At 31.1% G+C, this 14,093-nt stretch overlaps 1 protein-coding gene across 1 annotated transcript in view; it reads left to right on the top strand.

The window, feature by feature from the left end:
• Window positions 1-14,093, top strand: part of YIPF7 (Yip1 domain family member 7) — a 32,231-nt gene that overhangs the window by 10,855 nt on the left and 7,283 nt on the right. Inside the window, exons 3-4 of the mRNA XM_023532243.1 lie at window positions 1,628-1,786; window positions 7,996-8,143. Coding sequence (XP_023388011.1) covers window positions 1,628-1,786; window positions 7,996-8,143 — 307 coding nt within the window. The remainder of the gene's footprint in view (window positions 1-1,627; window positions 1,787-7,995; window positions 8,144-14,093) is intronic.

Genomic DNA, 14,093 nt, shown 5'->3' with positions numbered 1-14,093 from the left:
AAAGTAGGTACCCATACTAAATCTCACTCACAGAGGGTGTTTTGCAGTGAATAATTGTGAATGTTATGTTTTCTAAAGCCTGGTTATTAGCATGTGGGCATGGATTTTGTTGGGGCCAAGACGGTATGTCAATAAAATAATCTTGTTCAGACATCGATCTATTGAGTCATCTCTATTTGCCCCTTTTATTTTTCTAGCAATAGTTACATTAAAAAAAAGTACATATCTAGGGGGAACTTTATCAACCAAAAAGCCATTCAGATCCTTATTTAGAATTCATTTCTCCCAGTACTTTTGATAGTGGGCCTACGTTGTTAAAAAAAAAAAAAAAAGAATATGCCACATGATTAAATGAACAATAACAGTAATCAGCAGATGCTGTGGGAGAATTTAAGAAATATTACACCAGGTCCCTGCTCTTAATGTGCTTGTGGCTGAGTTCGTGAATGATTAAATGTATATATCTCTTTTTATCGTATAGCCTTATTTTTCAGAAGAGGTTATTTTCTCTGTCAATCTTACTCATATAAGGGAGATTGAATATATTATTCTTAGACTTCATATTAAAATTAATGTGTATGTATAGTCATTTTGTAAATTTTTTACATGAAGAGATCACAGAGAGCTACAAAGTTCAGAATACTGAACTGTATTTTTCACTTAGTTTAACCTAAGGGACTTCGACAAAAGAAACTTAAACATATTCAGAAGGACAATTCTTTATGTTTCTTCCCCTTTCTTCAGGTAAAAACAATTAAAAGTGACCAAATAACCTCACACCCTGTCTCTTTTGTCTTTCTTTCTTTCTCTAGCTTTCTCAAGAAATTAATTATTAAGATTCTTGTTTTCCAACTTTCTCACACAAATGGTGAAATAAAAAAGAAAAAAATGGACAAGGAAGTATAAAAACAACATGTTTAAACAAAACTAAATTGCATATTTTGAAAGAGGGACACTAAAGCCAGCTATGAAATACTTTTAGTTAGATACTCAAAGATAATTCAATTGGCAATAATTGACTGAGAATGGCCAGACTAGAAAGTCTATTTCTTTATGGACAACAGTCAGTTTATGTATTTTTTTTTCTATAAGTTGACTATACTATTAAAATTGTAATTTTCACTTGCTACTTTTACATATTTATAAGGACCTTATAAATAAACAAAATGTTTGTTTATTGCCTCTGAAAGTCAGTGAAAAAGCAACATTGTGTAAGAAGCAAAGTGCTGCTCAGACACCTTCAGTTCAGAATCCAACACCTGCACTACTAGTCTGTGATATTGGGCAAAACATTCGGTCTCTAAAAACCTTTATTTTTTCTGTAAAATGGGACTAAAAGTATAGTTTTTACCTTCCTGAGTTTTAATTACATGAGAAAATGTAAGAAAAAGTGTTTAGCACATTGTACATAATCAGTAAATATTAATTGGTATGGATCATTCTAGAGATCTTTTTATGACCAGTGACTTCACTTTTTTGATTAAGTTAAACTTTAAGTGAGTTATTTCTTTCATGCCTAAATATATAATCCAAGATAATCAATGACAGAAAAATTGTAGTTTCCTTCCTTGATTTGTCATACTATCCCTTTCCTAGGTGTATAATATCAGTATTTTCCTTTCTCTAGACAACAAGCCAGTGAGCAGCCTCAGCCTGCCTTTGTCCCACCAGAGATGCTCATGCCATCAGGTTACGCCGGACAATTTTTTCAGCCAGGATCCAACCTGGACTATTATTCACAATCTCCTTACAGTGACAATTTTGATGAAGAGCCTCCTTTGCTAGAAGATAAGTTAAGGAAATGCTATTAATGTGTGTACAGCTTAAAGAATAATAGCAATAATCACACTTAATGTGTGCTGTCAGCATGTTGTATACATTATTTTATGTGTGATTGTTCCACCTATAAACAAGTCTGCCAATTCAAGACACTTAATCTAGTGGAAGTTTGTCGCATGTTTGTGTGGAGAAAATTGGAAGTAGGTATGTGCTATTGCTGTGTTATTGCTGCAGTTATCAAATGTTTCTTCACTGTTTTTTAAATTTGGACTCCCTGGCCACGTCTAGACAACAGTGAAGATGTCTTATGGAAAATTGGTTCCCACTTCAGCTAATGAAACTACTTTATTACAGCCTAATTTATTTTCTGCGCTATTTGCTTGGTAGCAAAGCGGGCAGTTTCTGAACTTATTATTGTTTTGTTGTTGTTGTTGTCGTGGAGACAAGTCTGGCTCATGAGGTTTTTTTCTTCTCTGGATCTTATGAGCCCTCTAATATCAGTAGGCGTGGCTAAATAGGAAGGAATATGATTCAAGTAAATAGCACTGCTGATGACAAGGAAATCTAGAGATCCCTGCAGTTGGAGGACCTTAGAGGATATCAGGGATGTTCTCTCTCTTAAAATATATATATATATTTAAATATCCAGCCCCACTACATCTGCTATTTTTGATCCTAAAGAATGTCAACATGATGTTGGAAGTATAGATGATAGAAAACTAAAACTCAAGCAGATTTAAATTTGGGAGCTAAGGAGAAATATTCACAGGTTAACTTTTCCAAATCCTTTATATGTATTCAAGAGAAAAGGGATAGATTTAAATTCCCAATATTTTACATTCAAAAGATCATCGTTTGCCTCATATGAACACAGCCAGCAACCTGGCATTAAAATATTCTTTTCTTGCCTTAAAAATTAAAAAAAGATGAAAGATTCAAATAATTCAGAAAAGCACAGAAAATTATATAATGTATTTTTTTGGCTCATTAGAAGCCAGTTAAGTTTTCAGATTGGTTATGTTTAACTAAGTCATTCTCTTTTGCCTCTGTGTGCTATTCTTGTTAAACATTTTCCTTGACTTCACCAACATCTCTACTTAAAAAAACTGTCAAGTTGTTGAATTATAAAAGTAATCAATATACAATATGGAAATCTGGAAAATATGGAAATACATGAATAAAAATTTTAAAAAATTACCTAAATTTTATCTTTGGGTCATAACTAACATGAACAATTTCATGGATTTCCACCCAGATTTAATTTAATTTAATTTAATTTTTATGAAATACTATTTTTCTTTGAATGTGTAACTATTTATGAATGCTTAAAAATAAAAGTCACACCATACTATGAATATAAAATTTTATATTTTTAGTTACATAATATCATGAGCATTTCTGTACATACAGTCTTTAAATTCATTAAATATTATTTGAAATCATAATGTAGAATGAGTTCATAATATTTTATTGTAAAGAAGTATCATAATTAAAATTTACCTTAAAGGTTGTTCCTCATAATATATAATACTTTGGTGAATATCATAGTAAACAACTTTGACCTGTATAATAGTCTATCCTCAGAATGGATCCATAACAGTAGTATTATTAGGTCAAATGGTACTTACACTGCCAAACTAATATAGAAAAATGATATTCTACTGCACCTTAATAGTAGAATACCAGATGTCTTTTTTTTAATTTGACAGACAAAAAGGCAAAAATGAATACTTTTGTATTTCTTGATTACTAGAAAAGTTAGACATTTGTTTCATATGTTTATTGACTTTTTACTTTTTTCCTGTTTCTCATGTTCTTTGTTGGACTTTTCATTGGAATCTTATTATTTTTTTACCTTTCTTTTTTTTTATTTTTGGAATGTTTTCCTAGATTGTGATTGCCATCTAATTTGTTTATAGAACATTTGGGCATATAGAAATTTCAATATTTATGTTTTTAACTCCACAATATTTTCCTTGGTAATTTTTCTTTCCAACTGCTCTTTTGCTTCTATTTCTCCAGTTCTAGATGTAGCTTACATTTTATAGATTTTTTAATTATCTTTTTGCTCTGCATTTAATTTTTTGATTTATTGAAAATTGTTTTAGTAGGTATTTAAATTTATTTTCTTTAAATATTAAATTTTTTTCCTATAAATTTATTGAAAATAATTATTTTCTACTTATCTGAAATGTCTCTTTTGTGGTATACTAAACTGTAATATAGCCTCTTCTAATGTTTCTTTTGTTTGACTAAGGAATAGGCTAGATGTCCCCTCCCACTTAATACAGCTTGGGGAAAATTTCTAGATTATCGTTTTTCTTTGTGATTATTCCACTAAATGTATAGTATATTAGAAGAGAGCACTTAATATAATTTTACATTTTGAATCTATGAAATTTCTAGTCTCTGATCTAATATGTTCTTAAGGCTGGGTGACTTTGTGAAAGTCTCAATCTTCATCTGTCTAAAAAATGTGAAACAACCATAGGCAGAATTTCTAGGATAAGGTAATAAATGATATTTGCTAGTTTTTATCGAGTGTACACCAAAACAGCCCATAAAATTACGAAGCTAGAATAATTAACGTATCTTGCACAAAAAAGTGTTATTTGCAGTAGTGCTTGTTTATTCCCGAAATACTTTGTCTAAAAGACTTGTTTGGTTTTATGTAAGAATGATAATTTTTACTATCTGATATTGTACAACCAATATGTTAACAAATACATCTTGAAGAATAATAGTAAATTTAAGTCTGTCAGACCAGAAAAATTACGGCGATGCTTGGTATTTGTATTTGTAGCACAGCCTAATGTTTATATTTGAAAAGCCAATGCCACGATCTGCATAGAAAATGAAAATATTAATTTATCATATAGCATTTATATTGTATACCTTACAACCACTAGATGACAGCAAAACAATAAATTTTGCATTCAAATTTCACAGCAGTTTTATCTCCTTTTTTTTCGTATAATAAGGTGTTATATTCAGTTATCTACAATTAATAGATACTTATAATTTCATTTGCATAACTTGCAAAAAATTTGACAACAAAATATTATGAAAATGTATTTTGGTAGAAAAACATGTGAAATCTTTTTTTTTAATGAAAATATTTAGTAGGTCTTATATTTATTCTCAGTTTCATGACAACGTTGAGACATGGGCAGAAGTTAATTATGCCATAAAATAAATGGTTGAAATCTGTAATAATATCTCATAAAAACTTTTTCATCTGAGTTTCTTCAGTCTCTTCAAGAATAATTATGCTTTTTGAGGAAAAATATATTTTGAATTGAAGACCACTTTATTGTGGTAAATACTGAAAACATTGTTAGCATAAATATCTAAATTGAAAATAAAGTTTAAAAGCAACGTAAGTCTCAGGTAAAATTAATTTAAACTACAGAATTGTCAAAACAATTTAAAATCTGCTATTTTAAAAATCTTATTAGACGATCTAACCTCATTTTAAGCTTGGTGAACTGCTCATATTCTCCAAAGTGTGTGTTCATTAAGAAATATATAAATACACTGTGAAAATTGAAAGGATGCAACATGGAAGTTAAAATGTAAATGATTTGCTCAATATTAATTTAACCAGCCAAATTCCTTCTTTTCAAGCTTGGGTTAGCAATTGTCAATCTGAATGTGAAATGAGTGAAAGGATACTCTTTCTATTCTAGTTCAAACCAACTGCTGGCTGATCTTCTGAAAATGTCTAGGTCCTTTAAAGCAAGGCACCTCTATGTCACGGCAAGCGTTGAAATTCCATCTGGTCTTCTGTGTATAGAATGTCAGCTTTGCAAGTTTAGGTGGTCTGAGCCACTATAAAATAAGTTGAACTATACCCTGTATCTGACCAAAACGTGTCACTAAATCCTGTGATGGGAAGCTGAATGCCACATACAAATAATTTAAGGGGACAATTCTTCACATGGGAGAATGGGGCTAACTTAAAAAAATATTTATAATCACTATGATATTAGATGCACATTTACTTAATTAAAAGCATGGGTTTGTTTTTTTTATTTTTTTCTTTTTATCAACTGCTTTCTATTTCCCTTACCCTCGGCCCTTGGCAACCACTTCTCTACTTGGTTTCTCTTTGATTTTTTTTTTTTTAACTTTTAAATTCCTCATATAAGTGATATCATGCAGTATTTGTCTTTCTCTGGCTTATTTCACTTAGAATAATGCCCTTAAGGTCCATTCCTGTTGCAAATAGCAAGATTTCCTTCTTTCTCAGGACTGAATAATATACCACTGTATGTATATACCACATCTTTATCCATTCATCCCTTGACAGACACTTAGGTTGTTTCCATATCTTGGCTATTGTGAAAAATACTGCAATGAATATGGGTGTGCAGATATTTCTGATACCCTGATGCCATTTTCAAAGAAAATGAAAAGTTTCTTTGGATATATACCCCAAAGTGAGATTGCTGGATCATTTGGTAGTTCTATTTCTTTCTTTCTTTCTTTCCTTTTTTTTAAAAATATTTTTGAGGAGCCTCTATACTGTTTTCCATAGTGGCTGAACCAATTAACATTCCTACCAACACTGCATAAGGGTTTCCTTTTCTCCATCTCCTCACCAACACTTGTTTTTCTTGTCTTTTTGATGATAGCCATACTATCAGGCATGGGGTGATACCTCATTGTGGTTTTGATTTGCATTTGCCTCCTGAGGATTAATGATATTGAGCACTTTTTCATGTACCTGTTGGCTATTTGTATGTCTTCTTTGGAGAAATATCTATTCAGTTCTTCTGTCCATTTTTAAATTGATTTGATATGATTTTATATTATTTTACTTATTTTACATCATGGGTTCTTGAGTCAGATTCTTCATGTAGAAACCTAGATTTTCTATTACTAGCTCTGTGACTTTGGACAAGTTACTCATCTCTCAAAACCTCAGCCATCTGATGCACATGATAAGAATAAAATAATAGTACTAGTTTCACTGTGTGTTTGTAAGACCAAAGCATGTGAATCTTGTAGGGGCCACAGCAAAATTCAGTAAAGCCATTCAGTACAATACATTCAACTATTCTTGGTTAAAATGCATTTGCCTTACAGTAGTTTCACTACAGTTTTTCCTAGCATCCGCTTCACTCTTATTCAACTTTAAAATACTGGAGGGTAACCAGCTTGATTATTGGTTTCTAAATAGTGAAGTCATGTTCTTTTCTTCTTTGAATGTTCATTTTTTCTACTCAAGATACATGTTAAAGCATACAGGAATGTGAAGAACAAAACAGATGTGGTGTCAATATGTATTTCTATACTCAGTGGATGTCAAATGGCTGATTTTTAAACATAATAATTATATAAGAGGAGCAGAATAAAACCAAGAGGTCTGTGAGGTAGCAGTCAGAATTCTTTGGAAAACAAGGCATCGGAGAAAAAAATTAGAAATTTCTAAATGATTGTGGACTCATGCACATTGAGCTCGACTGCTTTTGAATATTCTATTCTACCACCATCACTCATAAAAGGGAATAGCTAACTTGTCTCAAGAATTTAATCTTTGAAAACACAGAGCATATAACTCTGTGTTTATGCTCTGTGTCAACCACATGGAGCATATAACTTGTTAAAATATCTGTGCACATGATTACTTTTACTTGCTGAAAGGGCCATCCCCTTTTCTCCTCTGTGGAGTTTCAGGCAGTTAGCATAGAATTGCTCTTCTCGTGAGGCATAAAATAAGGGTGGAAGTAAAGTTGTAGACCATAGTAAATAACTTTACCTTAGATAATTCTGCTAAGTGAAAAATTATGCCATGTTTTATATAACAACATTTCAAAAGTGTTAGCATAGGAAATTGTAGGAAAACGATATATCAAAATGGGCAATAGATGGAACTTTTGGTCTGTTAGCTACTATTTTATTATATTTTTTTCCTGTAGAATGACTATTTCCCAATTTTCAGCTTGATTTTAAGCTTGTATTTGTTGCATAAGTCAGAGAAATTTTTCCTTGGTGGAATTATTTCTCTAAATATTTATTTTAGTTCATTAGGAATAAAAATCTATTTTTAAAAATTTATTTATGGTTATATATTACATAGAATTTTAGATTATGAAGGTATATCAGATTAAAGTGCTAAATAAATTAAACAGATATCTTAACTCTAATTAAAGAATATTACTGATGTTTATTTTTCTATTATTATGTTATCTTCTTTTTTTCCTCTTTTGCAGAACTTGGAATTAATTTTGATCACATATGGCAAAAAACTTTGACAGTGTTAAACCCACTGAAGGCAGCAGATGGCAGCATTATGAATGAAACCGACCTAGCTGGGCCCATCCTGTTCTGCATTGCACTGGGAGCCACCCTGCTTCTGGTAATGGACAGCAGCAGGCATCAAATATTAATATGTGTCCTTTCCAATGTCATTTTGGAATAGATCTTTGTACATATAGAAGATAGTATGTCACTTTACAAAGTGAAAATTGTTTGTTTAATTCATAACTACATTTTGGGGGGTGAGACATTTAATATAACTATAGTGACAAAAAAGAAAACTGCCATCGTGCACTATGACAGATAAAAAATATAAATTTAAATAAAATTTAAAAACTCAAATCACCAAATCAAAATTTTCAACAAAGCAAGGGATCATTTCTTTCTTTCTTATTTTTAAGAAAAGACTGTCAATCTGGAAAGTTTGCATGGAAGAATGCATGGTTTTGGAAAATATAAGGCTTAAATTTTATTTCTTGTATTGTGACACAGGACAAATCCTTTTTCTATGTTCATTATTTTCTTTGCTGGGGTGTATCTCTAGAGTATTTCTAATATCCTGTGAAGTATGACATGGGTCTCCTTGTTTCTAGTTAAGCTACTATGGATAAATTAATTTGCAATGAGATCCTATGATTTGTTTATTCAATCAATACACTTTCCCTATTATTTTAGTTTTATGCTTTTTATAAAGACAATTTTTTTTCTGCTGAAATCACCATTTATCTTGTGTATGTATCTCTTTCATTCTTTATATCTGGGAGTAATAATATTAAAAGACATAAAAAACACATTATTCCACCTAAGTTAAGTTTAGAAGACATTCAAGCTCATAGTTAAAAAAAAATATTTCATTAAAAAGGAAGAAAAAGAAGAAATAAGAAAAGGTCTAGGATTTTATATCAAGGAAGGAGTAATAATATGTTAAAAACAGAGGATTAAAAACTATGGTCAAGCCAGTCTGAAAAGTACAGTTTCGTTAAGGTACAAAGTGATAAACTTGGCAGAAGCAATAATACAGGGAATTAAAGATTCTAGGGCTTTTCTACTTCATCTTACAGCTGTCCACTTCCCATATTTTTTCCCCCAATGTAATTATAATTTTAAGAAGTAGCTGTAAAATGTATTTGCAACTAAATAAAATTTCACTTTTTATTTATTAATTACTTAATGCCAGTATTAAAATACTGATGGCTATCTAGTTTCTGCATGGTTATGTGGTCAATAATCACATTATATTTATCTAATACAATAGTGATAGAATATTATTTATTCCTTTTAACTACAGCAAATGCAAACCAATCATTATATTACCTAGAGTTTTAATTTAGTCTCTAACCTCCCTTCTATCTTTGTCACAGTAATTTGATAATCTTGGATTAAGCTGCTAAGTAATATAATGTCAATTAATCAAATAGTCAGAAACAATCAATTTAATATATTAACTCATTTTTCTTTTTCAAGTAATTTGTAATATAACAGCTGTTTGTTTCCCTGCAGAAAATATTACTGTTACCATCTCTTAAAAGAAAGCATTAATTCCATTAAGATTTTTGGGGGTTGTATAATGTTAGTTGGAGTTATTTAAATAGGCTTTCTTTTAAGTAAAAAGCAATCTAGGCAAAGAACTCAACTGAAAGTGAGAAAATTGGATCTACCCTTAACTTTGCCTCTAGGTATGATCTTAAACCTTTTGTTTCCTATTTCTAGGAATTTATTTCTTCATTTTGAAGAAAAAAAAAAGGTTTAAGTGATTCCTTTTTTTTTTTACTGTTATTATTATTTTTTATTTTAAATTAGTTTCAGATGTACAGTATACTGGCTAGACATTTATATAATTTACGAAGTGATCTCTCCGATTACTCTAGCACTCATTTGGCACTATACATAGCCATTACAATAATATTGACTATATTTCCAATGCTATATTCTGCATTCCTATGACTGTTTTATAACTACGAATTTGTACTTTTTAAAAACTTATTTACCAGCCTTTATTTATATATATGTATGTATTTTTAAAATTAGTTTCAAGTATACAGTCCGTTGGTTCGACATTTATATAGTTTATCAGATGATCCCCCTGGTTACTCTATCTTCCCTCTGGCTCTGTACACAGCCATTACATTACTGCTGACTGCATTCCCTATGCCATGCTCCCCTTCCCCGTGACCATCTCTCAACTACTAATTTATGCTTCTTTATCCTTCACCTTTTTCAGCCAGTCCCCAACCCCTCTCCCCTCTGTCAATCACCAGTTTGTTCTCTGTATCTGTGAGTTTGTTTTCATTTAGTTTGTTCATTTCTTTTTTTCCTTAGATTCTGCATATAAGTGTAATTCTATGGTATTTATCATTCTCTGTCTGACTTATTTTACTCAGCGTAATACCCTCTAGGTCCATCTGTGTTGTTGCAAATATTAAGATACCATTTTCTATGGCAGAGTAATATTCCATTGTATATATGTACCATAACTTCTTTATCCAATCAACTGTTGATGAGCAAGCACTTAGGTGGCTTCCATATCTTGGGTACTGTGAATAGTGCTGCCGTGAACATAGAGGCACATAGATTTTTACCAACTAGAGTTTTTGTTTTCTTTGGATACATACCCAGAAGTGTAATTGTTCTTTCAAAAGATAATTCTATTTTTAATTTTTTGAGGAAACTCTAGATTGTTTTCCATAGTGGCTTACCAATTTGCAATCCCAGCAGTGCACAAGGATTCCCTTTTCTCCACATCTTCACCAATACTTGTATTTTGATTTAATGATAATAGCCAATCTGAAAGGTATGAGGTGATATCTCATTGGGGTTTTAATTTACATTTCTCTGATGATTAGTGACCTTGAGCATCTTTTCATATGTCTATTGGCCATCTGTATTTCCTCTTTGGGGAAATACCTATTCAGGTCTTTTGCCCATTTTTAAATTACGTTGTTTGTTGAGTTGTGTAAGTTCTTTTTGAATTTTAGATGTTAACCCCTTGTCAGATGTATCATAGGCGAATTTCTTCTCCCATTCAGTAGATCGTCTATTCGTTTTGTTGATGGTTTCCTTTTCTGTGCAAAACCTTTTTAGTTTGATGTAGTCCTTTTCATTTCCTTAACCCAAGAAGATATATAAGAAAAAAAAATTCTAATAGCAATATGAGAGAGTTTACTGCTGATATTTTCTTCTAGAATTTGTATGGTTTCAGATCTTAGATTTAAGTCTTTAATACATTTTGAGTTTATTCTTGTATATGGTGTAAGAAGGTGGTCCAGTTTCATTTTCATGTATCTGTGCAGTTTTCCCAACACCATTTGCTGAAGAGACTGTCTTTACCAAATTGCATGTTCTTGCCTCCTTTGTCATAGGTTTAATGACCAAATAGGCATAGGTTTATTTCTGGGCTCTCTATCCTGTTCCAATGATCTATGTGTCTGTTCTTATGCCAGTACCATGCTGTTTTGATTACTATAGCCTTAATAGTATAGTTTGATGTCGGTAGTGTGATACCTCTAACTTTGTTCTTTTTTTCTCAAGATTAATGTGGCTGTCTGGGATCTTTTATGATTTCATATAAATTTTTGGAATATTTGTTCAAGTTTTCTTAAAAATGCCATTTGTATTTTGATAGAGACTGCACTGAATCCATACATTGCTTTGGGTGGTGTGGCCATTTAAAAAGTATTGATTTTTTTCTACCAATGAATTCATTATATGCTTCTATTTATTCATATCTTCTTCAGTTTCTTTTTTTCAATGATGTATAATTTTTTCATGAACAGGTCTTTTGCCTTCTAGGTTAATTCGATTCTTAGGTATTTTATTGTTTTTGATGCAATCATAAATGGAATTATTTTCTTAATTTATCTTTCTAATAATTCATGATTACTATATATAAATGCCACTGACTTCTGAATGTTAATTTTGTATCCTGCTACTTTACCAAATTCATTGATCAGTTCTAACAGTTTTTTGGTGGAATCTTCAGAGTTCTCTACATGTAGTATCATGTCATCTGCAAATAACAACAATTTTACTTCTTCCTTTCCAATCGGAATGCCTTTTATTTCTCTTTCTTGTCTCATTGCTGTAGCTAGGACTTTCAATACTATTTAAATAGAAATGGTGAAAGTGGGCATCCTTGTCTTGTTCCTGATCTTAAGGAAAATGTATTTAGTCTTTTTTTCCATTGCATATGATGCTATAGGTTTGTCATATATGGCCTTTTTATGTTGAGGTATGTTCCTTCTATTCCCATTTTTCTGCAAGTTTTTATCATAAATGGATGCTGCTTTATGTCAAACACTTTTTATGCATCTATTGATAAGATTATATGATTTTTATCTTTCAGTTTGCTAATGTGGTATATCACATTAATTGGTTTGTGGATATTCAACCAACCTTGCATTCTGGGAATTAATCCCACCTGATTGTGGTGTATGATATTTTTAATGTATTGATGAATTTGATTTGCTAAAATTTGGTTGAGAATTTTTGCTTCTATGTTCATAAGAGATATTGGCCTATTGTTTTCTTTTTTGTATTGTCTTTGTTTGGTTTGGAATCATGGTTATTTGTGGCTTTATAAAAAGAGTTAGGGAGAATTCCCTCTTGAATTTTTTGGAATAGTTTGAGGAGGATAGATGTTAATTCTTCTTTAGATGATTGGTAAAATTACCTATGAAGTCATCCGGTCCAGGATTTTATTTTTTGAAAGTTTTTTGATTACTGATTTGATTTCATTGGTTCAGATTTTCTATTTCTTCTTCACTCAGTCTTAGGAGATTTTATATTTTTAGGAATATATTCATTTCTTTCAGATTATCCAATTTGTTGACATGTAATTGTTCATAGTGGTTTTTTTTTTTTAGAATCCATTGAATTTCTGTGGAGTTCACAGTTACTTCTCCTCTTTCATTTCTGATTTTATTTATTTGGGTCTTTTCTCTCTCTCTCTTTTTTTTTTCTTTGTGAGTCTGGTTAATGTTTTATCAGTTTTGTTTATCCTTTCTAGGAACCAGCTCTCGGTTTCATTGATCTTTTGTATTATTTTTCTAGACTCTATTTCATTTATTTCCACTCCGACCTATATTATTTCCTTCTTCTACTCACTTTGGGTTTTGTTTGCTGTTCTTTTTCTAGTGCTTTTAGTAAGTGTAAGGTTAGATTACTTATTTAGGATTTTTCTTGTGTCTTGAAGTAGGCCTGTATTGCTATTAATTTCCCTTTTAGAATTGCTTTCACTATGTTCCATATTTTTTAAGTTCCATACTTTTCATTTTCATTTGTCTCAGGTATCTTTTAATTTTCTCCTTGATCTCATTGTTAACCCATTCATTGTTTAGGAGCATGTTGTTTAGCCTCCATGTGTTTGTGTATTTTCCAGTTTTTTTCTTGTAATTGATTTCTAGTTTCATATCATTGTAGTCAGAGAAGATGCTTGATATTATTTCAGTCCTCTTAAATTTCCTGAGACTTGTTTTGTGGCCTAACATGTGCTCTATCCTGGCAAATGTTCCATGTGCACTTGAAAAAGAATGTATATTCTGCTTTTGGGGTAAAATGCTTTAAAATATGAATTAAATCTATCTGATTTACTGTGTTATTTAAAGCTGCTGTTTCTTTGTTGATTTTCTGTCTGGAATATCTCTCTGTTGGTGTAAACGACGTGTTAAAGTTTCCTACCATGAGGGTATTGCTGTCAATCTCTCTCTTTCTGTTGGTCAAGAATTGTTTTAAATGTGAAGGTGTTCCTATGTTTGGTGCATATATGTTTACTAGGGTTATGTCCTCTTATTGTATTGATCCCTTTATCATTATGTAATGCTCTTTTTTTGTCTCTTATTATAGCTTTTGTTTTAAAGTTTATATTGTCTGATGTAAGTATTGCAACCCAGATTTTTTTTTTTCATTTCTATTTGCATGAGATACCTTTTTCCATCCCTTTACTTTTAGTCTGTGTGTGTGTCATTTGATCTGAAGTGGATCTCTTATAGGCAATGTATGTCTAGGCCTTGTTTTCTTATCCATTCAGCTACTCTATGTCTTTTGATTGGAGC

This window comes from Pteropus vampyrus, unplaced genomic scaffold (assembly GCF_000151845.1).
Source record: "Pteropus vampyrus isolate Shadow unplaced genomic scaffold, Pvam_2.0 Scaffold79, whole genome shotgun sequence".
NCBI lineage: Eukaryota > Metazoa > Chordata > Mammalia > Chiroptera > Pteropodidae > Pteropus > Pteropus vampyrus.
Note: the sequence above shows the minus strand (reverse complement) of the source record. Positions and strands in the feature narration are given on the sequence as shown.